The sequence below is a fragment of the Puntigrus tetrazona genome, chromosome 24, assembly GCF_018831695.1.
Source record: "Puntigrus tetrazona isolate hp1 chromosome 24, ASM1883169v1, whole genome shotgun sequence".
NCBI lineage: Eukaryota > Metazoa > Chordata > Actinopteri > Cypriniformes > Cyprinidae > Puntigrus > Puntigrus tetrazona.
This window is the reverse complement of record NC_056722.1, coordinates 768428-793713: the sequence shown is the minus strand read 5'-3', so window position 1 is coordinate 793713 and position 25286 is coordinate 768428. Positions and strand designations below refer to the sequence as shown.

At 36.4% G+C, this 25286-nt stretch overlaps 1 protein-coding gene across 5 annotated transcripts in view; it reads right to left on the bottom strand.

Annotated features, from left to right (window-relative positions):
• dpyda.1 (dihydropyrimidine dehydrogenase a, tandem duplicate 1) overlaps positions 1-25286 on the bottom strand; it is a 160107-nt gene that overhangs the window by 67175 nt on the left and 67646 nt on the right. For 4 of the 5 annotated variants that reach the window (XR_006247971.1, XM_043226860.1, XM_043226861.1 and 1 more), the window contains exons 12-13: positions 24557-24741; positions 19090-19305 (exon numbers count right to left, since the gene is read on the bottom strand). Coding sequence is in view for 4 of the 5 variants with exons in the window: in XM_043226860.1 (XP_043082795.1) it covers positions 19090-19305; positions 24557-24741 (401 nt within the window). In the remaining variant the exon portion in view is untranslated. Of the gene's footprint in view, positions 1-11333; positions 11678-19089; positions 19306-24556; positions 24742-25286 lie in introns of those variants that run through there. The other variant, XM_043226862.1, reaches the window with a different exon arrangement.

Here is a 25286-nt window from a genome sequence, read left to right as displayed (position 1 = left end):
AAATGCCATAAAAACACTTGTAAACCCCTGGATACCAGATATTAATGCCCTGGTAACTACACATGACACTCCAGGTTCATGGTAGTAAGTTTACCTGAAAATCTGTGCCGACAAATGAGAAATCAAAAGTAATCGCATCCAAAATAAAAGGTTTTCTTTACATAATTTATGTATGTGTACATTTATAAGGTATATACAAACACACCCACATACAGTATATATTTAAAAAAATATTTACATGTATAAACATTTATACATTTATATTATATAATATATAAACAACCCTTTTTCTTAAATATATATACACATGCACGTGTTTGTATTATATATACACATCATAAATATATACAGTGTGCACACACATACTAGGTAAAACAAGCAGTCAAACATTTGTGATTAAATGTTTGACTGCTAAAAATAAAATAAAATTAAAAAAACATTTTATAACTTTACTAATCTAGGTGGGCTACCAAGCAATCAACCAATAAATAAATAAGCAAACATATATACATGAAATAAACCTAAATATTAGTTGAAATTTAATGTAAAAAAAAAAATAAAAAAATATAATATATATATATATATATATATATATATATATATATATATATATATATATATATATATATATATATATATATATATATATATATATATATACATACATATATATATATATATATATATATATATATATATATATATATATATATACATATACATATATATATATATATACATACATACATATATATATATATATATATATATACATACACTACATACACTAAAATCCACACAACTTCAATTTCTGATTTCAGTTCATCACTGAAAACAAGAACAGTTCCAATATGCCAGATCTTTTCTTCAGGTACATTCAAACATTCAAGTGCGTGAGTTCTGTCTGACGCGTGACATTTCCATACATGGCTTGTGGTTGAAGATGAAGACGTTACCTCTTCTTTAATGAAAGTGTTGCGGCCCTCCAGTCAAGACTCTGTTGGGAATTCAGACAACCGTCCCATGAGCTCCAGGCCAATCTGTAAGTCTATATTTAATGAAGCCGTGACCAAGGAACATTTGGCTGCCGGCGCTTTGGATTATCAGGCGAGGGTGGAACAAGACGTTTAATATTAAGCAACTAGAAACCATGAAAATTACCCAAAGACAGAGGTCTGGCATGCTGAAACAGGTGCCTCACACAGCGACGGGAGATAAGACACGCACGCATACACACGCTCGCTTTCCCATTCTCTCCTTCCCAGCATGCATCTCAATGCAAATTGGATTCCCAAAGATGAGCGCCGATGGACATAAGACGTAAATTCATTCCTCTACACAGACCGTAGTGTTAATATGCATGACTGCCACCAGCCAGCGGAAGACGGGATAAAACCTGCCCGGGACGGACTTCTGTTTTAACCTACAGTATGGTACAAATGTCTGAGAACGCATTATAAATCTAGGATTTCCTCTCTTTTTTCCAGATGCTGTGAACAAAACAGAAATGATAAAACTAAGAAATAAATATTTCTCGATTTAGAATTAGAGCTAGACTTTCAAGCTCCAAAAAAGGCCTGAAAATCATAGATATGTTTCAATCATTAATCCTTTTGTGAACGATTTCGTGAGCTGGATTAATTGATTCATTTAAACGATCTGATTTGAATCAGTCGAGCAGTTATCGTTAATACCCGTTTTGTAATTTAATGAAAGGATCTGAACGAAAAGAACCAAATCAGATGATGCATTGAAAAGATCTGACCGAAAAGAATCAAATCTGTTGAGTTGCACAAACTTGAAAATATTTCACTCCAAGGAAACAAATCGTTCCAATAATTAAACGCTTGATTCAGACTGGTTTTGTTGGTTGAATCAAATGACTCATTCAAAGAATCTGATCTGAAAAAAACTAAAACTGGATGAGCCCATACACTGAAAAGATCTGACTTCAAAAAAATGAATCAGTGTGATTAGTAAACATGCAATTCAGAGAGTCAATTGAATCACTGATTTGAAAGTGACATGAAAAAGAACCATTTAAACTGGTTTGTGAACTAAACAAACTAATTCATTGAAAAAGTCTGACCCCAAAGAGACAAATCAGTCCAGATATTAAACAAATTATTCTGACTGGTTTTGTTATCTGGATTAAATGATTCATTTAATTAATCTGACCTGAAAGAAACAAAACAGTCCAATTAGTGAACAAATAATTTTGACTCAATAATTAATATACCTGAGAAGGTCTGACTCAAAAAAATTTAATAAAAAATCTGAATCATTAAACATGAATTAGTAAACATGTAATTCAGTCCGGTTCTGTGAATCTGATCAGCTGAATCTCTGAAAACCACTGAATGGCTGAATCACTAATTTGAAAGGAACAAATCAATCTAATTATTAAATGAATCATTCAGAGCGGTTTGTGAACTAAAACAGTCTAGATGTTAAACAAATCATAAAAAAATGGTTTTGTTATGTAAATGAAATGATTAATTCAATGAATCTGACCTGAAAAAAACAAAACAGCCCACCCAGTAAACAAATAATTCAGTTAATTTTTGCGAAACCCAGTGAATCGATTTACTGAAAACACTGGACGCAAAAAAAATCTGAATTAGTAAACATGCAATTCAGACCAGTTTCGTGAATCTGATCAACTGAATCAATTAAATCACTGACTGACTGAATCACTAGAAACTTGAAAGGAACACATCGACCTAACTACTAAATGAATCATTTAGACAGGACAAACTGAATCCTTGAAAATACCCGACTCAAAAGAACAACACTGGTGCAAACCACTTTTACGATACTGCTTTTATTCACTTTCAGTTTCAAAGTGGTTCGCTCTGAAAATGCGCAAACGTTCACTTTTTATTCTACTGAAGCAAGTCGTTCAGGTTTGTGTGTTTATGTTCATGGTGAAAAATGCAAAAGTAAGCATTTTCACTGGTGCTCTTGCTATACGCTGGAATCATTCCACTTGGGGTCCCACTGACCATTCGCACACCGCGACCAGTAGAGAATACGCAGGAAGGGCCATTTTTCCCCCCTTTTTTCCCTACAGAGGCTCAGTCTCGCTCACCATTTCATGTGTGTTTTTGAGCTAACAACGTTTTATCACAGCACAACAGGCCCCTAATCCTCCTGTACAACAAACAGGCTTTCAGAAGCGGACACATGCAAGAACTACTAATCAAAATGCAGCAGACTACACGGCGGCGCTCACGCGCTCGTGCTAACATCACAACCCGCGTCCACACGCTTTCACATACTAATGAGAATATACTGTACTCTGACCTCACACCGCTGGCGAACAGACTGCGCACAAGCAATAGAGTCTGGAAGAACGATCATCACGCAATCATAATTCATTACTACGCTGACGTTTACTGCGATCATCTGCATATCTTCAAGTTTTTCAAACCACCTTTTGAAACGCAGCAACGGAGTATCTGTTTCTCCTTACACGTTTCATTATCCCGCGGAAGATGCATGCCGCTGTTTCCCATCTATCTCTTGCTCTCCTCCTCTCTAGACACGCAGGGGAGATCAAGTGCGGAATATACTGCTCAATGGCCGATAATCCCGCACATTAAACCACAGGCTTGAACTAATACCATATCAAATGCTTTGCTATTCAGATCCAGCATCCCGCAGTAATTGTCTTATTTCAGAAGATCAAAACTGCAGGGAAAATGCACGCAGTTTCTTACCGTCAGTTTGGATCGTAAGAACGAGCTGGCAAGACATTTAATGGTGCAATCAGAAAAAAAAAAAGTCCATTCAGAGCCAGCGAGGTCAAAGCTTTTAAAGTGTTTAATACATAAATGTGAGACATAATGAAAATATCATACTGAGGGAAAAAAGGTGGGGAAATGTATGAGAAAGTACTTTTTTGAAAGATATATTTTAGATATTTTTTTGATTTATAAAATCTTTCATTAGAATTTTTTAAAAGAAATAAATAATTTTTTTCAGCAATTATTTAGCAATTTTATGCTTCAAATTTCTGAAAGCTAAATTAAAATTATGCTGGTCTTTGAACGTTCGATTCATCAAATAATCATGAAAAGCATAACAGTTAACATACAATTTAAGCAGTTTAACAGTTTTTTTTTAGCATCGATAATAATATGATATTTTTCAAATCATACTAGGATGATTTTTGAAGGATCACGTGACTCTAAAGGCCGGTGTAATGACTGATAAAAATAAATAAAGCACATTTTAAAATGTATTTTTATCTAAAACAGTTATTTTAAATTATAATGATATTTCACAGTATTACTGTATTTTTCCATAAGGCTTCAGGCTTTTTATACAATTTTTAGACAAACATTTTTAACAGTGTGTATGCACGGTCTCAAACCGCTGATGCTAACTCGCTGATTAGGGAAAATAAATATTTATTTTGTATTTTTAGAATTTAAAAAAATATATATAAAAAAAAATGTCCTGGTTTACATTAGACTTTCACTGTGGTCCCACTGTACTGTCTCGAAAAAAAGAGTCAGGTCATTAAGCTTATGTATTTCACATAAAACACCTGTACTAGTTGTGCCAGCCTTCCTTTGACACGAAACACAAAGCCTTACTCTAATGCAAATTACACCATCAGTCTTGCTTGTTAAATGCATTATAGACTCATTTGGGTGAAACGCTCAGCATTCTGCATGGATCGTACCTGCTTTCCAGACAGCCTGCATCACCAGAATTGATCTGCGAGATTAGTCTCCTCTCACTGCATTTGTATAACCATAATATGCAAGAACCCCGCTCACACAAACATAAGGAGAAACAATGAACAACACACTACAGAATCTGCATATTTCATGTTATGATGTATAGATGCATTAAAAACACGATGGATAATTGCTATTCAGCATGAAGAATTAAAAAAACCCGATTCTTCAAGGAAGTTAAGAGATTCACATAAACCCTCCCTTTGGAAATATCCATTAAAAACGTCTCAAACTGAAAAGGTGCGTGCTTTTGTGGATGACATTTGCTCTGGTCCTGTATTTGATTTCTGTGGGGCCCTCAGAGTCACTGCGGGATGGAGAGCAGACAAATAAAATAATAAAATCTTGAAGAGCCATAATTACACTGAGTGGCCCCAAGTCGGGGCATTAATCATTATAAACAGCCATGACAGAAAAATCAAACCACGGCTGGTACGCTTCTGCTGTGTACCCAGGCCAACAGAACACCAGAAAAAAAGAGAAAAATACTGTGAAAGAGAGAGCGTGAAGCTGTAGTTCCTTAATGTTCACCAGGGATAAAAAAATTAACATTCATATATCATTCACTCAGCCTCGCGTTCCAAACCTGTATGAGTTTTTCTTCTGTGGAATACACAAAAAGATTCTGAAGGCCAGCGGGGCCATAGAACATTATAATAACATTTTACATGTATCATTGTTTTGTTCCGCAGAAGAAAGACCGTATTGCAGGTTTGGAATAAATTATGATTTTTTTTTTTTTTCAGGTGAACTAAGTGTTTTTCTTGTGCATAAATGTAAGGAACATGGGGTGTTGGGCCCTCTTAAAGGGATAGTTCAACCCAAAACAAAATATTTATGAGGAAACAAGCGAACAGTAAATAAACACAAACAAAAAACATTTGGGCCAAAATTTTTTGCACAGAAAAAAACATAAATGTTTTTTTTGGGGTAAACTTTGAATCTCTTTAAGAGCATGTGTGAATGTGCGTGCTTGTGTATGTGTGTGTGTGTGTGTATATATATATATATATATATATATATATATATATATATATATATATATATATATATATATATATATATATATGCACACATGTTGTTCTTGCATGTAAATATGAGAAACATGGGATGTTAGACCCTCTTAAAAGGACGGTACACTACCCTAAGCTAAACAAATTAAAAAGCAAAGCAAAACAAAACAAAACTAAACAAGAAAAACATTTAGGTCAAATTTGAAAAACCTTACATTTAAGTCACCTTTTTAAATATGCATATTTGAATGACATTCGTAAAATTCTGACCTAAATGTGTTTTTCTTTCCCCTGAAGAAAGAAACATAGCAACACACACATGCTTGCATGCACACACGCATATATATGTAAAGGATAATCAACGGCTAGCCGTCCATTAAATGCGCGACACGGCGGCTAAGAACTTAAGTGTTTGCCTCTGCAAAATGCATTTAAAATCCTTTAATGCACGGCTAGCCGTTGATTATCCCGCTTATTCCATGGTCATTTGCCAAGTTCTAGACGAGTTAAAACTAGCAGCTCTTTGCAGCGCAATATTTGACCGGAAGGGTAAAAATTAGTGTGCATCACTGAAAGCAGCGGATTAATATGGAACGGTGAATAAACTGACTTGGAACTACCTGTGCATTAAAAGGTATACTACACACTATAAAGGTTACTGCATACCTGCCAGCCAATCAGAATCGAGTATTCAGACTATGGAGAAAATTTTTATTTGGGTATAACAGCTGTAGTCTCCATCCACCTTTATTGTAAAAGAGCAGCCTGCGCATTCTTCAAACAAACTACTTCTGTGATCTATGGAAACAACAAGTGACCTAACGGCGAGTATGTTTCATGTTTACACAAACCGTGCCTTTTAAACATCAACTGATCGCCATGTCACTGAAAGAAAGTCTATGAATTTCGATTCTAAACACCCTCAGCCCTATTTGAAAGCGCATGCAGACGTTTAGCGCGAGCTTCTCTATACGTGAATGTTGAATGTACACACGCTGATGTCTGCTGAGATTTCGGACAATGATCTCCGCGGCCGCTGTAGTCCTCTCTCCACGGCTGTCACTTAAAATCGAAGCAACCTTGAATCCATGACAACATCCCAGAGACACATCTGCACTCGCAGAACCTTGATAAACCATGTGACAACTTTCTTTCCTCCAGTGAAAGGACTCAGAGGCACAATACCACACAACTGCCTTTCATTCCACTAACTCGTATGAATAGAATTCAGCTCCAGTAAAAAAAAAAAAAAAAAAAAAAAAAAAAGCTCTTTAAGTTTCAAGGCCCCATGCTGCTTAAAATAAGACAGAGGAACAATTCTGGAATAGAGGCAAGCATGACATTCACTGAATCATGGAAAATGAATGTTGGTTTTGTAAAAATTGATTCGAATCTCATGCAGTCGATAAACCCACTGACTTCATAGCGCATGCTTTTGGACACAATATCTTTCAAAAAGAAAAAAAAAAAAAAAGACAAATAAATCCAGTGCCTACCTACACGTATATACGGACAAGAACCAAAACGGCAAACTAAAAGCTACTATTGGAGAAACTATTGGAGAAATAGGCCGCTGCTGAACATGACTGCAATCCGGAGGAGTGCGTGAGATCAGTTCCCCTGAAAGAGACTTAATAAATTAAAGTCAGAACGGAGGATATTAACCCCGTTTGATAAATGAACAGGGATATTGTCTGTCAGCTTGGTCATTAGTTCTTTTCACCAATTACTTTTCTAGGTGCAAAGGGAAGTCACAAGCACTGGCCCGTGGCTTCCCTCCTTCAACGGCGAATCAACGCAGGCCAACAAACAAGTCTGAAATTAGACCATGCAATATATTTGTCACCCTCAGCGATAGAAATAAACATTCACTTGGACATAATTGTTATTGGATTGAGGGTCTCAGCAACGGCTTTGATTCATTATCTTAAATGTCTATAACACTAGGATTATAACTTATGGGACAGATTTGCAAAACTTTTCTGCAAACAGAACTAATATGAATTGCATTATCTACTTGAAGCACCCTTGAGATTTTAAAATGTAGATTTTTTTTTTATTAAAATGTAATAATGTAATAATATAATATAATATAATATGCCTTTGACATTTTAATAAACTGTTATAATTTTTAAAACACAAATTAACCCTAACCCTATATTATAATTTAATAAAACCCCAAAAAAAAAAAAAAAACAAAAGTGTTCTTTTCACATCAACAAACTACAAATCTATCATATGCTTCAAAGAATGGAGTAAAAATGAATTGCAAATGTTTTGTAGTTCAATAACTCCTAAATAAACGATTATGTTCAAGGTCGTTCAACATGCATCATATTTTTAATAAAAATGCTTGGTCGAACCATCTTTTAAACTCAAGCGAACTCATCAAATCATCAGACAACAGAGATAAAATGAAAAAGGATTCAAATGCAAGAAGGTCAAATACACCACAAAATGTCTCTTTTGTTTATGGCCTAGAAGTTGACGAATTCAACTTTTAGGCCGTAAACAAAAGAGACATTTTGCCATACCGCAACAATTCCAATCTCCATTGTATTAAAAGCAGCAAAAAAAAAAGTCCTTAAATGCGACAGATGCTTTTAGAGGCTCATCATCGGACGTCTGCTTTAAGTACTGGACGTAACAACTCAACATTATGCTCGCACGACCCAACAAACACATCCCGTGTGCTTAATAAAAGTATATGAAGCAGTTAAAATTGCTGACATAAAGATTTAGCAGGCTGCACTTCAAATAGACCAGAAAGCAGAGCGGCCGGCTCATTGATCATCAGCCGTCAAGAAACATGAAAAACACAGGAAGCAACACTCATCCACCCGGTGTCACGCTTTATAGGGAGTGAAGTGCCCAAAGACAGAATGAGTTTGATCAAATTAGCAGACTAAAGATATCTGCGAGGCACAACTTATTTGCCCTTTCAGCCACGCAAAAGGTAGTGAGGGGCGCTTTGATCTCCCAATTAAACGGGTATATTTATAAATGTAAACATGTAGCTGTAGCTAATGAGCCTGGGCGATTGGACTTCTCTCTTCTTTTTTTTTTTTACGCGACGAAGCCCCCGATCGGCACCACCTCAGCTAATTTGCTTGTTAAATAAACACAAATCGCTGGACTGTGACTGTTGTTCTACATGTCACTTCTGTCTTGCTGTTGTGCTATTGTGTTTTGCTTTTTTTTTTATATGAAAACTAAGTGGTAAATAAACTTGCAGTTGATGCTTGCGCTATTTCTCGGTTCGTAATTTATTCAAATTAAGGGACACAAAAGATGCGTGTTCAACACATGATTGTTTTCCTTTATTCGGTTGTTTTTATTGTTTTTTGGCCTTTTGGGTCTGGGGGTTTTTGAGAGAAAGAGAGAGCGAGAAAGAGAGAGAGAGAGAGAGAGAGAGAGAGAGAGAGAGAGAGAGAGAGAGAGAGAGAGAGAGACAGTAAAAAAAAAACAATGATTATCTGACTTTACAACTCACTATTGTGTGATAAAAAGGCATTAAATTATTACATAAAAATGTCTGAATTGTGAGATAAAAAGCTGAAATTCCGTGAAAAAAGTCAGAATTGCGTCACATAAAGTCGCAATTACAAGCTATAAAGTCAGAATTGTGAGATAAAGTCGCAATTTTGACTTTTTTTCTCTGAATTGTGAGATATAAACTTATGAAGTTCAATTTTAAGTTGAAAAAAAGACTGATATGTTCTCAGAATTGCAATCTCACAATTCTGACTTTATACCTTGCAATTGAGAGTTTATATCTATAAAAAGTCAACTGTGCAAAAAGTCAGAAAAATGTATATCTTGGAATCCTGACTTTATAACTCACAACTGTGACTTTTATTATGTAATTGCGACTTTATGCCTCCTAATTGTGAGTTTATATGACAATTCTGAAAGAAAAAGTCAGAATTGCGAGTTTGTATAATGCACTTTTCGAGAAAAAAGTCCAAACTGTGAGATAAAAGTTACAATAATGTTTTTTTTATATTCAGTGGCGGAAACGAGCTTCATACGCTGGCCTATGAAGCAACATTGCGAGAAAAGATAAATGTGATTCTTTGTCCATTCATTCTATGGATGTGGCAGTTATGCCGAGGTTACAGAAACCGTGCAGGCTTTGTCTAAAAGTTGTGGATTTCACCTTTGACATTTGCTGAATTGATCTGCTGGCTGTATTCACTGCATCTTGGCCGACTTGAAAAAGCAGTGATTGAACAGTGACTGTGTCCCTATCTCCGTCTGTATTGATTAGATGACAGCACAGATTGAGGGAATCGCCTTGTCGTGTATCACGTCTCTTCGTTTCAGGCAGCTCTTATCAGGATAACCCCAACAAAATGCCAGCGACGAGACGGCACGGTTTACAAGCGACGTGATTCTCAATCTGCACTCGTTCTGAGAGAAAAAAAATATTAATGTAAATAAAATGGACAGTAGAATCAAAATGCATAAATCAGAGTTGTGCTCCAGCAGTAATGCACATTCTATTGATATTGTGTCTAGGTTATACTTTGAATGAATGAAGATTTGTTAGTGAATGGTTGCACGGTAATAGACGTTAGAATCAATAATACACGGTAAAATAATTTTAAAATGTCAAAGAATGTCAAGATATCGTTTATGTAAGTATACATTTGTTTAAATGTTGGATTAAGGATAATTGTGACAGTATTGTTTATAATTTTGCTTTGGAAAGAAATCTAAATGGGAAATTCAGTTGAATTATTTATTTATTTGAATCTGGATTGCAATGTGCCACTTCATTTCAGAGGCAAAAAGTAAACTAAACATAAAAAAATACAATTAAATTTAAAACAAAATTAAATAATTTTTTTAAATGAATTGTAAATAAAGTGACCCTGGACCACAAAACTATGAGGGTATTTTTTTTTAACCTGAAAGCTCAAGGTAAATAAGCTGAGGAATCTGAGGTTGCAAAAAAACATGATCTTTGCTGAATATCCTAAAATGTTTTGGTGCAAAAGAAAAAAAAAAAACGATAATTTTGAACGATACAATGTATTGTTGGCAATTGCTACAAATATACCTGTGCTATTTATGACTGGCTTTGTGGTCCGGGGTTACAAATAAATAGTAAGACACATAATTAAACTGTAAAAAAAAATTAATAGTAAAAATAAAATGCAAAAGAATTTAAAGAATGAAAAAATAAAAAAATAACATTTTTAAAAGATATAATTATCAACAAAAATAAATAAATGAAATATTTAATAATGACCAAAAAATACATATAAATATATTTATGCGTTTTATATATATATATATATATATATATATATATATATATATATATATATATATATATATATATATATTGCAGTTTAATTGCTTTACAAAAAGCAATCACACTGAAAAAAAAATAATAAAAAATACGGTAAGTGATTGTAATCAATTTATTTCAGCTGCATTTAAATCAACTAATTTAGTTGACCAACTTTCAATTAAATTTATTTAAATGTAGCTCAAGTAAAGTGTTCGCAACCACTTCCCTTAAAAAAATGTAGTATTTAAAATAGTTTAATTCCAGACAGAATAAAAATGGTCTCCCACTTTAAAACACAAAAGCTGGTGTAAGATCAGCAGGCCTAGGACTCTGTAAGGTGAAAAAAAAAAAAAAGGAGGGGAAACTGGTTTTGAGGAGTCTGGTTGAGTGCGGTGCTGTTGGCTGTCACAGCATCGCTGGCGACGCGAGGGGGGCCGCGGCTCAGGCCCCTGCACAAATGACAAGTGGCGCTGTTTGCCGCAAACCCCCGATTCTGTCAGTCTTTACTTCTATCGCCTCTCCGTGTCATGTTAACCGCCAGTCACTGCCAGTGCGCCAATTACACAGCCAGGTTCCCGGGCATGCCACACACTCTCTCACTCTCTCTCTCTCTGTTAATAAAAAAAAAAAAGAGAGAAAGAGAGAGAGAGAGCGACTTCCACAAGACTTGCTGTGCAAGCTTACCCTAATTAACCATCAGCTTAATTAGACAATTTACTGTGTAATTAGCAGGCAATTAGTCAACACCTCTCAGATCGTAGTGACTGCTTTGACAGACCCACTTTTCCGATGCTTATTCCGGAGTCGAAAAGCACCTTAGTTGTTTATTTTCTCATCCCCTCCCCTAATGCGCGCCGACTGCACGGAGGCACAGCGTAATCACGGCTGATGAGACAGGTACGACGAAAGACACATGTTAGTTAAGCGGGAGGTAGTCGCGAGATGGGGACGGTCTGTCCCCCCGTCAGCACAGACGGCTCCTCTGCATTACAAACGCTTCTACGCCATGTTTTTCCCGGGGGGAAGCAGAGAAGCTTCGACAACGATCTGTGATTAAACAGGGGGCGTGAGGACAATAATGATAGATTTTACAAAGCAATCATGAGGAAGTTCTCGGTCAAAAAAACGTCTCGTCAACAGCCACTTTAGCTAAACCACTGGTACACAGAATACCGTTAAATAGCGCTGAGTCTCAAAGAAAGCAGATATAATGAAGCCTGATCTAGAAGTTATTTTTTTGAGAATTATTACTGTACGCTGTTGATAGAATGTTCTGAGAGGTTTCTAAGTGTTGCTGTAGTCGTAAATAAAAAAAAGAACACCTTCATCTCTAAATACAGGCCATATTGTATTTTAAGCTTTGTCTTTTTAACCAATTTCATTTAAAAAATAATAAAAATCATGCAGCATATCACATATGGCAACAGACCAATATATCGGCCGATATTTGACAGTTACCAGATTATCTGTGCTAAATAGAAGATATTTATAATATATATTCCATTTTCCTTTTAATTTTAGTTAAAGTTTTGGTAATTCTGCTGTGTGTTTTTGCTATTTTTAGTAGTTTTTATTTATGTTTATATAGTTTATTGTTTATGTTATGTTTATACTTGCTTATTTTTATACAGTATTTATTCCTTTTGATTTCACTTTTGAGTTAGGGCTATTTACTGTCTGCTAAATTAAAATCATGCCATACCACTCATGGCAACAGATCAATATGTGCTATCGGCCTGTATTGATTATTTTGTGGCTATCTGCATCAGTTGCAGCAATTAATAGAAAGCCATTTTGTCTACTAACTATACAAACGGTCTTTTTTCAAGGTTTACTCGTAAGAAAAAAAAAAAAAACATTTGTGTACATCTCATTTGCCAAGTTTATGTACGAAATGACATTTTCAGCAATATATAACCATCATGCACACGATATCGGTATCGGCTTTAGCAAACACCAGTAATTAGGTTTGTTAAGTGTGTGTTGGGTCCTTCAATAGAGCTGTGCTAGCTAGTCTCTCTCTCTCTCTCTCTCTCTCTCTCTCTCTCTTCACAGCAGGCCAGCATGCAGCTATGGGAGGCTATCCATCTCTCCGCTTTAACTCTGTCACAGAGCTGGAAGTGCAGAAATGGCTGTGTCACTTCCAAATACTCTCAGGGGGCCCCATCCCAGAATTCTCTCCTGCTGGTGTGAAATGGAAATGAGCCTGAATACAGTGCATGCTGGGTTGTGCCAATCTCCAGCTACAGCGAGCACTCTAAAGGAACAGAAACAATTCTTCTTAGTACTAGCGAAGAAAAATTAATAGACGTGGTTTTCTTTTTTCCTCATTTAACACGTTTATCACAAGCTTTCTTGGTTTAATCAAGAGAAGAAAAAAAAAGGTCTTTCAAAATATGAAATTCTAGTTTAAATTCAATGAGTCAAACTGAGTCTATTTACTGAAATAATAAGAAATAAACAAATAATTATATGTTTAAGTCAGTGCTGTCAAACAATTAATCGCAAACAATCTAATCCAAAATAAAGGTTTTTGTTTACATATGTGCATTTACTATGAATATTTATCATGCATATGTAAAAAAATACACAAAATTGATTGTATTTGTGAAATATATGTTATGTATATACATTTAAATATTGAAAGAATTTACTGTATGTGTGTGTATTTATATATACACAATAAAAATACACAGCACACACATACATACGACTTTTTATGTTTACATATGAGTGCATACTTATGAATATATACACACGTATGCATGTATATATTTACTTACACGCATATATGTATGATTATTTATAAATATATTTAATCTATAAACAACATACCTTTCTTAGATATATGCATGTATGTGTGTGTATTCATAAATACATAATATAAGCAGTACACACACAGCGTTTAAACTGAAAACTTTTATTTTAAATGTGATTAATCGCAATTAATCACGATTAATCGGCACTAATATACATATATGAATACAGACAGATATACTGTACTATTCTTGCATGGCAGAGCCATATCAGAAAATAAATACTTTACGTAAATAAATAAAAATCAAGTCTGTTTCACAGCAGACTGAGCCTAAGCTGTTAGATACAAGCTTGATAAGAATAAAACCGACAGAATATCTCATTATCCCACCCTGAGACCTGTAACCCTTTAGCGCACGAAACGCTCATTTACAGAGTTAGACATTACCGGCGCCACCTATTAAACACTCAAACCATAAGAGGGTGTGTACGTGAGTATTGTGAGTGCGCGTGTGAGGTTCGCGACCTTTAACCTTTCCGTTCTTGATAAAAATGCTGCAGTTGATTAAATCCCGGTTGCTAATTAGCAGAGAGACACATAAAGCCATGCAGAAGATGCCGAGAGAGAAAGTGACAATAATGCGCGGTGGGGTGATGGGACACATCACACTTCATCTGCGTTACCATGGAGCTTCATCCAACATTTCTCATTAAATTAAAAACCTCGATCTGAGATGTACAGTAAACGTGTGTGTGTGTGTGTGTGTGTGTGTGTGCCATTCCTTTTGTTTTAACTGTGGTTAAAAAGTTGAGAATCCGTCTTAATACGTCTTCATATTTAGTTCATTCGGATTTGCCCACTAAATCCTCCTACGCCGAGGTGAGAAGGCACGTTCAAGAATAGACTGATGTGCGCAGAAACTTTTGTAAAATAAAGTTCAAGACTTTAAGAGCTTTATGCGGTGGGCGGAAGTCTGGCGGGTCAGCAGCCATCATTCCTCATTCTTACGGGGTTAAAGAAATCTCACGTGAAAGAACTATTAGTGCACAAGTATAAAAGCCAACGGCTAAAACTAGCACCTACGGGCCCCTTTTGGGGCGCTGATTGGCGGCAAACTGGCGCATTTGCCATTAATCAGGTTAGCTCCAATTACAGGTGTGATTTAACCAGACTTGACCAGTCAAAAAGCTAATTGGGCTTGGTTGCCTTCGGATCTCGGCCTCGGCCCTGGAGGTAGCCTACGAATCCGTAATTAGTCCGAAACGAGCCAAATGTATCAATCACATATCTAACAACCCCGCGTTTGGTGTGATGCGTTAAAAAAAAAAAAAAAAAAGAAAAACCCCGTCATTCGTGAAAAATGGATGTAAGGCCAGTGGGTTATTTAGAAGACGGCGTCCTTCAGCCTCTTTTTCAAAGGAGTTGCAAGAAAACAACACGTTTTCGTATGCTATACAGTTCATTAATCCTAATTAACGGTCACAGAGCTTTGTTAGGCAGTTCTCCACCGGTCTAGCGCGCAACCGAGCTAATTAGCGATGCCGAGCACAAACGACGAGACCCAGAAGCGTGAAGATTCTCATATTCGTAGACAATCCTCTAAGCATCTCAAATTCTATCAATAGCACGCAGCGGTAATGTTGCGATAGGGAGGCGGTCGTGAAGAAAAAAAGAAAGAAAAAAAAAGCACAGGATATTAAAAAAAGAGAAATCCCCTGTGTTTAAGGCGGGTGATAGCGGCGTAGCGGCTGTTCATTCATATTGACATTAAGAACTTCTTTATCTTTTTTCCCCAAAGAAAAGCCCCCTTACAATCTCTCCCACTGAGCACACAATAAAGAATAATATGATTTCTGTTTACCGAGATATCAGGTGGTATTTCGGCATATGCTGGCGGGCAATAGATGCAACAGTATATTACAGCCCAATCTGGCATCTACAAATGTCAAGAGGAAAGCAGGACTCGAGGGGCCGGGGTGGGGGATCCACTCGAGCTACGAAGTTCGCGCTGACAACTTCGCGGGCGAGCGTCAGTCGTCCACTTCCTCTTTTAGCCCGAGAGAGAGAGAGAGGATAATGCGATCTTAAGCGAAACGAGGTGCAATTTCCAACCTCCGTTGTAACGTTTCTCACCACCTCTTCCCTCCCACCGCCGTTTGTCTCTGGAAATAAAAAGCTGACCTTTTCCGAAGGGCCTGTGCGCAGTTTATAAAAGCAGAAACGGAGGCAGGTGACAGGCGTCTATAAAACAGGAACAGCTACATCACTCACTCACGCATCAGAGCGGGAGAAACATCATTTACACACTTCACATGCTGTCCCTCACCGTCTGAAATCAGCCGAGAGCCGAGGACCATGGGTCGGAATAAACAATTTGACTCGATCTTTCCCGCTGCCGCCTCCTGTCAGTAGCATACAGAACTCTACAGCGGTGCCTATCAAGAGTTTGAGCGCTTGTCTTTCGGTTGGGTTTTCATTTAGCAGTTCGTTTAATATCCCCAGTGCTGCTAATGAGCGAAAAGCAGCCAATACAGAATAAACATATGTTCCTGATTAATACCGACACTGCTATAAAAAAAAAAAAGAAGAGAGAACATTTCAAGTTTATAAAACAGCGTTGTTCAATTTAATTTGTGTTCATTTTTTATTCTTTGACATCGAAAAAGAATCGTTAAAACTGTTACGATCATAACAAATCATAATCGCACTTAAATAGCTTTAAGCACAGAATAAAGATGAGGTGGAAATAACATCTGTCATGGTGTCATATCACCTTTCTCTCGACAGATTCATCTGTTAATTAAATCGAATAAAAGTCTCAGAAAAATACACTGTAATTGTTACCTGAGATACCAGGTGAAACACGTAGGAGAAGAAGAACGCAAATGAGAGCTCTCGTGACAAATGCGATTAAATGGAAAGCAAATGCTTTTACCGTGCTTTTAAGAAAAAGGCCCTCTCCTCTAAAATATCAGAAGAGATTCCGATTTGTCATGACATGACGGAATGAAATCGAAACAATTTCGATACGAATTCAGTTCAAAACAATTTCTTCCTAGACAAAATGTTCTGCTGGTTTACATGAAAGTAAAATCAGTGAAAGTATTAATATTTCAGGTAACAAAACTAATATCAGGGGATTCAACCAGGGCAGTGGTTCTCAAATGGGGGTACGCGAACTAAACGCTGAGATCGAAATGCTTTGAGTCATTTAATTCTACCCCAACATTAAAACCAATCGTTTATTTCTTACAAGCGAAATGCTGCTTCTAGCGCAAAACCTGGAAAATTGGAGTGCCGTAGGCGGTCACGTTACATCAAATCATCTTTTGCAGTCAAACCTGAGTGCATCTAAGCAGCGTGCCTATGATAGGATGCGCTAAATATGCTGATTGGTATCACTTGATAACATAAAGATCAAATACTGACGGACTGTAGATTGAAATCGATTTAAGAAACCTTTGTTTATGTTTATGTTCGTGTTCAAAATACAAGCAAGAACGCAACTTTCCCTGAATATCCAAACGATTGCATGTGACACTGATTTTAAATAACAACAAAAAATATATATTAAGTGAACATTTTATGTTTTAAATGTTGCATTCAATTGAAAAATATACAAATATTGTCAACAGTATTTGTTCTTTTTTACAATTAAATAACAATAGTTATTTAAACTAGTGCGCGTCTTCAAGCAACAGCGATGTCGTAACCTGCATCTTTAAACGATTTGAAAAGTCCGCGATTATAACTCATAACTACCGCCTCTTTACTGAATGAACGAATGAATAACGTTACGCCTCGCTCATTTAAACAATGACTTACCGCCACCTACTGGCGAAAAAACACCTGTAAATCAATTTAAGGAGGAAAAAATTGGTGTGACTGCAATCTAAGTGGAGGAACTTTCTGACTAATGATGACGCTTTTTTGCAAACACTTGAATATTAGGTATATAGGCATATAGGCTTTGAGTCACAAAACATGTCTTTAAACATTTAAATCAATATACTGTTTGTAAATGATTTTCACATCATTTTGAAGTAAATATTCTAGCCTAAAAGACCGGCTACCGGTATTATGGCCTTATTATAGCTACATTTTTTCCCATAACTTACAAACCATGCATAATATTTTTTTTTCTAAAAAACGCAAACATGCACACATCTGCCTGCAGTTTGTGCTGGATACAACGTAATAACAGGTTGGTTAATAGTGTGTTATAAGTAGCTGAAATAAACACGGTAAAAAAAAACGGTACTGTAAAAAGTTTGAGAACTGCTGAACTAGGGAATACTGTTTCGTGATTAATGAGTCAGATTTATTTGATAGGTGATTTTCATTAGGAATTTGAGGAGAAACACTGGAGACGGTGCAGATAAACATAAATTAAACATAAATGTCAACACAATTAAATCTGCTATCTTTGTTTTTTGTAAATAAAATCTGATTAAAATATTAGACAAAACTATTAAACTTAAAAAAAAAAAATTAAACCTAAAGTTACTAAAATTGAAACTGAAACTAAATAATAATAAAACACTAAAATTAAATAATGGAAGACGGAAGACTGAATATACACGTAGAAACCTAAAACGAATAAATACTTTAATACTATATTAATAATACTAAAATAACGCCTTTGCAAACTGGGGTCTAAGGGCCCCCTGAAAGCTTTTAAAGTCCATGTTTTCAAAATATTAGTATGAAACGTTCCATACAGATATTATGTTATATTTGAGGTCTTTGGCATTGAAAGTTAAAATAAAAAAATGTACTAAAATAACACCTTTGCAAACTGGGGTCTAAGGGCCGTTGGAAAGCTTTAAAGTGCTAGGAGGTCCACGTAAATGTTTTTTAAATAAAATAAAAAGCATTTGAAAACATTAGTATGAACAGTTCCACACAAATAAGGGGATTGTTATATTTGGGGCCTTTGGCATAAAAAGTTAAAAGCAAAACAAAATTGGTAACACTTTAAAATAGATAACACTTGTTAATTATTAACTACTACTTTTCCCTTAATATTTTTTTTAAATTTGCTGATTATTTATTAGTTAGTAAGGTAGTTATTAAGTTAAGCTACTGGATAAGGTCACGTAGAATAAGGCATTAATATCTGCTTGATTAGCACCAATAAAATGGCTAATATTGTAGTAATGTGCATGCTAATAAGCAACTAACAGGTGTAACCATAAAATAAAATGTTACCAAAAACTCTTTTAAAAAACATCTAGTTGCATCACATGCGTTCATTCTTGGCACCTTGTCCAGCGAGAAGGTTTTGGTGAGGGCGAAACCCCAACCCTGCTCGAAGGCCCTGCGGATCATGGGTGCGCTGGTGGTGGGTGGAGCGCTGGCCAGCCCAAACGGGTTGAGGAACGTCATGCCGCACATCTTCACACTGATGTCCACGGCGTCTACCGGCGAGTAGAAGAGGGGCAGCCGGGGCGGGCCGCTCACCAACCGCCCGAAGATGGACTGTAACGACAAAAAGATCACAGTGCGCTTGTAAGACTTCATCGATGGCTTTTTCTACTCTGTGAGATGGAAAACTTCCAGCATTCAGACAAAGCTCGTGAAGGTTTGTGAAGGTTACTCCGCTTCGGCGGGCCTCCGCACGCGCGCGTTTAAGGCTACAATGGCGCAGCAGATTTTTTTTTGTGTGTTTGCGCGAAAGCATTGTTTATCTCTTCACATCGCGGCACAAAAGCGGCAAATAGCAGTCATACATCAGCTCTCTCTCTAATGAGCCTCACGTTTATCAAACACGTATGATTGCCCTTGTGGTGATGTCACAGACGCATAATGAACGAGGGGGTGTCAAGTGAAGAGAAAACGAGAGCAGGAACATGACAGCCCACATCCTCCGCAGAGAGGCCTCGTCACTGCGAGAGAGAGGAAGCTAGCGAGAAAAACACCCGAGACAAACAACTAATGCCGGGGGACGTTCCTGAACCCACTCGGGCCCTGAAGGATGTTGTAGTTGTCAAACACTTTGTACACCAGATAGATCTTTGGCAGATGATACGCTATTGATTTTTCTTTTTTTTTTTCCAAAAGCACTTGGGGTAATTAGCCGCCACGATTTAAGATAATTTGCACAGCGAAAAATCTGTCATTGGTTACTCACCCAAAAGCTGTATGACTTTTATTTTCTGAGGTACACAAAAAGAGAGGTTGTGAAGGGCTGGCATAATCGCTTTTTCGTGCTATATTAAGAAACTATCAAGCTTCAAAAACCGCCATATAAATGTCATAAAGGTAATCCATCTGATTTGGAAGTAGGACAGGTTTGTGCGACGGGCATCAACGTTTAATTGATCATGGGGTCGGTGAGTCAAGTGGGTCAAGAATCTGATCAGCCCGATTCATCAGAGTCTAAAGAAAAAAATCAAAAAACCTTTTGAATTTGTCGGTTTCATCTGTCCTTCAAGCAAAGCTATTCTATGACTTTAGAAGATGTGGAATATAGCATGTGTGATGTGTGAATAGCTTATGATATATCGGTAGTCGTCGAATCCATTAATCGCAATTAATCGCGTAAAAAAAAAGTTTGTGTTTAGATATGCGTGTACTGCATATATTTAGATATAAATGTACACTATATACATATAAACACGCACACACGTGTATTACGCAAACAAACTTTTATTTTGGATGCGATTAATTTCGACTATTCGATTTGACGTTTTTTGTCATTTCGAAGTTGAACTGCTGCAGTTCTCCTTCATTTTTTATTACCCTAAGTACATATGACCAGAATATTATTCAAAAACGTGCCTTTTAAATCTAATTCCATAGATCGTTTTTAATTCTTGGGTGAGCTAGGATGTTTAAGACCAATCCAAAAATCACCAATTGATTACAACGATCATATTTCAATAAATTAAAAATTTAGTTTTTTTTTACTGAACATTGAGTATAACAGTCAAGTTGCGGAAGCAAAAAAATTCCATTAATTTTCTCTGCAGGGGAACTGATTTTTGACGAGAACTTCAAACCTTTAAAGGCAGACCTACTGTGAGATACGAGGTGGTTGAAGCCATCGGTGCGCATTATTAACTTTTTTTTTTTTAATAATTATGTTCAACATCAGAATTTCAAGAACTATTACACATAATTATGCCAAGAAATTTGCATCGCAGAATCGAAATAACCAAACTGTGCTCTTTAGTGTTGCTCACTCATATAAAAAGCCTGTTTTTTTGACTTCTAATCAAAGTTTGTAATGTTGTTATTCTCCATGTTGCTGGTTGGATCCTGACTTATAATGAAGACTTTCCCTAATTCCCTATTTGAGAGCAAATATTGTAGCCCTACTGTGATTGCTCATGTATTTCTACGGTAGCATCTGTTTGACAGCCGAGCAGGAGAACCTCTAAAACCTAAGCTTACGCTACAATTTTTTTATTTCCAAGCACTATTGTTTCCTTCAGGAAACACAAATCTAGTCTATTTTATTGAAAAGCGAATGGAACATATATAAAAACACGAGTAATATTAAATGCTCAGGCACAAGTACATGAACACACCTCAGAGCTCTCAGGTGGGACTTGTTGTCGAGCTGATCTGAGAGCTGTTCTTACATTAGTCTTGCAACCTTTCTGCAAATGACTCTATTGGTTCCCTCAGCGGCGGTCCATTACCGTAAAAAACAACAATGCAATCTGTTGCCTTCCCTTGAACACTACACATGGTAATTTCATCAGCAAATAAACAGTTATCTCTGCTTTGCTCTGGCCACAGACATGGACAGACTATTAACCCCTCGCTGACCCAACACTGCTGGAGAGGAGCTGCACTTAACCGTGAGATTCCCTCATATGGAGGTCAAATACCTTCAGGAACTTCACCCCCTATGTCTCAAAGCACTCAATGGGACATTTAGTTTGAATTTAATGCTATTATGACAGAGGTCAGAAATGGCTTTATAGTTATTTTTGTATAAAACATGTATTACAAGTAAATGTCAAAAAGTTAAACACAACAACAAAAAATAAATAAAATAAAAAAATAAACATATATACATTATATATATATATATATATATATATATATATATATATATATATATATATATATATATATATATATATATATATATATATATATATACACTTTATATATATATATATATATATATATATATATACACACTATAATATATAAAAATATATATTTTTATGAAAATATATAGACTTTTTTTAAATATATAATGCGTTTGTATTTATTGATATACGTACACACATACGGTATTACACAAACAAAAACTTTTATTTTGTATGATTGTTCACAGTTGTCCCGTTCATTATTTCCAGCCAAATATTCTGTCATGGATATTATAAAGACGCATTACGAAAGTTACTTCTCAATCATATATCTCTAACGTAGCAGGAGGAGCTTTTCATACAAAACAAGTCCGGGAATGCGTATTAATATAGCAAACAACGACCTCCTTTCATATCTGCCCGTGAATAAACTGTCATGCAGTCGTGCAAGCAGTCAGTGTTTTGTCACATATATCTTCATAATTACATAATACATGTCACGGCTCCTTAATTTCTGCCTGGATTCTGATGGTTTTGATGGTGTACGGGTTTGATGGCTTTAGCAGCGTGAACAGCCACTGATGTCTCTGCGCGCGTGCGCGTGTGTGTGTGTGTGTGTGTGTGTGTGTGTGTGTGTGTGCTTGACAGGCAGGGGGCCTCTATAAGCCCCTCTCAGGAGCCCGGGCTGATCTGGCTCAGCTAACGGGACAATCCTAAGTGCTCTCTCTCCCTCCCTGACCTCCCTCCTTCACTCTCCACAGTTACTTTGCTAGTAGCAAACTAATTAAGCCGAACAAGCTGGTATCGCCGGTGCCTCTGAGGTGAGATTTACGAAATAATCCCGCGCAGAACGGCGCGCTCGCTGCTCGGCCCCGGCGCGTGGCTGTGCCGCGTGAAGCCACAGGAAGACCATTGTCCTACCGCCCGCTATAATGCTAATTTATTCCTTATTGTGCTCTGATTACTCATAAACATACTCATATTGAGAGGCTTTTGTATCCAGCGGTGTCACAGCTCACTCTTTGCGGAGAGCATGTAAAGCTCTCATCTACATAATTAATCAGCACTCCAAATCCTCCTTTTCCATTGGGTTTTGTGATCTTAACACGGGACATAATCAGGGCAACATCTGTTTCGGTCTCATCAGCACAAAAGCAAGTGTTTTCAAATGTGGATGTGTGGAGAAAATGAACTTGGGTGTGTGTTTACGGTGTCACAATATTGTCATTCGGGCAGCTGACATGACATCTCACAGCAGGATCGGCAAAGTCCTGCAGAGTGATGATACACTCTGTCTTAGAGTATTATAAATGGCATTTTCTGTAATTATTTCGCAATTATTACGCGTGTGGCTTGTATGAACTCATCTTTTAACTTTTATTTTGGCGCTGTCATGTTTTACTCGCCAAACTACGCCAAACAACGCAGCGTAATATATTATCACGCATCTCATACAACAGAAAAAGGTCATTATTAGATACCAAAAAAAGTCATTATTTGCTGAATGATTTTTACTAACGAAAGCTTTCTAACATCTTAAAAATGTCTATAAAAATGATATATTTTTAAAAATACAAAATAAAGTAATAAATATTAATAAACACAATGTTTTACTGTTTGCTATTATTACTTGTATTATTAGTATTTGTATTAGTAATAGTATTAATATTATTAAATACAAATATAAACAAATAGTGAAAATTAGTAATAAAACTATAAATACAAGCATAAATAATACAAATAATGTTAATAACAAATTGCAATAAATTAAATTAACTAAATACATCTATTAATAAACAGGTTTTTTTTCTAATCCAGTCGATCAAATTCAAGTTTTACGATTGATTTTCTTTTTTAAATCCTCATAAATAAATGAATAAATAAACACACAAATAAATAAAAGAATAAACATTAATAAAACAAACAAGCATATGTTTATACTTTTTATTATTGTTATTACTATGAAATCCATCAACATATATTGTTAATAAAGTAATGCTCATAATAACAATTATTTTATTATTATTATTAAATAAGTAAATAAACCTTTTATTAAATTGCTAGTTTCCAGTGGATTATTTCAGGCTGAATATTCTTAGTCTTATTACAAAAAAAAAAACACATTACGCAAATAACTTGCATCTTCCACGTTTCTTTAGCACCAGCATGGATAGTAGGAAGTCATTACGCCCATTTTTGTCCAACTGCTATGCATTTTTATATACACTTTGTATACACTGACATACATTTCTTTCAAATCTCATTTGCACTTGTGTGCAAGATGCATCACGGTACATCAATAACGTCAAACATCATTGGTTCGTGTGAGTCTCATGCCCCGTTACAGCGCATCCGAATACAAGTGCGAATGATATTCAAGAGCCACAGTGTAAAGGAAGACATTTTTATACATACGGCTTCCTGAGACTTGCATTATAGCCCAATAATCATACGGCTGCTTTTGCGGTCTTTCTATTGTGTTATTTTGGGAGCTTAATGGTCTGAATAGCGGGGCTTTCTTTCACTATGTGGAAAATGGCAGCTCGGATATTGTGCAAAACATCTCCACGTGGGTCTGGTGCAACGCACGGCCCAGCGAATGAAGACAGTTTTCATTTTAACTTTATCCCCCGATCCCTTTTTCGACACTTTTCTAAAAAGAAAGCAAGAAATAAAAGCACCTGTAAGTATCTGTGCATGTGCCAGGAGGCCTGTTTCCCGTCATTGACTGCTTCCACGGTGGTGTTGGCCAGACCGGCCACATCGCCCCCAGCGAACACCCACGGCTCACTAGCCTGCATGCTCTCTGGGTCCAGCTCAGGAAGCCCCCATCTGTTTAACCTGATGGGAGCCATGGCCTCTATCACTGCAGAGAGAAAGAGAGAGAGAGAGAACCGATAAAGAAAAGAGGAAAGAGGTAACGTGGAAAAAGACCTGCAGAAAAGGAAAAACCTGATAGACTGGAAATGGCAAGAAAATAATACAAAGTCACTGACAAGACAAATGACAAGAGGGGTTTTTTTTTTCCCCCCACTGGCATTTCTTTTTCTTTTTGCGAGGTTAATGTAACATCTCCTGGTGCATTTCATTCACTGTTAGTAACGTTAGCGGGAAGATAGTCTGTCAAACTGATCTACATTCTGAAATGACCACCCCTCCTCTCTCTTGAACACACACCATCCATCTTCTAAAGGCACGGCTGCTCGGCACGGACCACGTCCTACATTTATCAATGAAGAAAATTCCAAATACAGATCTAAGGACAGGATGCCCAAGATTTATTGCGCATTATGAGGATTACTATGAAGGAAAGGAACTCCTCTCTCTCCTTATTGAGTAAAAAAGTCAGCTGTATATTGGACAATGTTACTCAATCACAAATGACAGAATATCATCGGCCATGGAAAGATG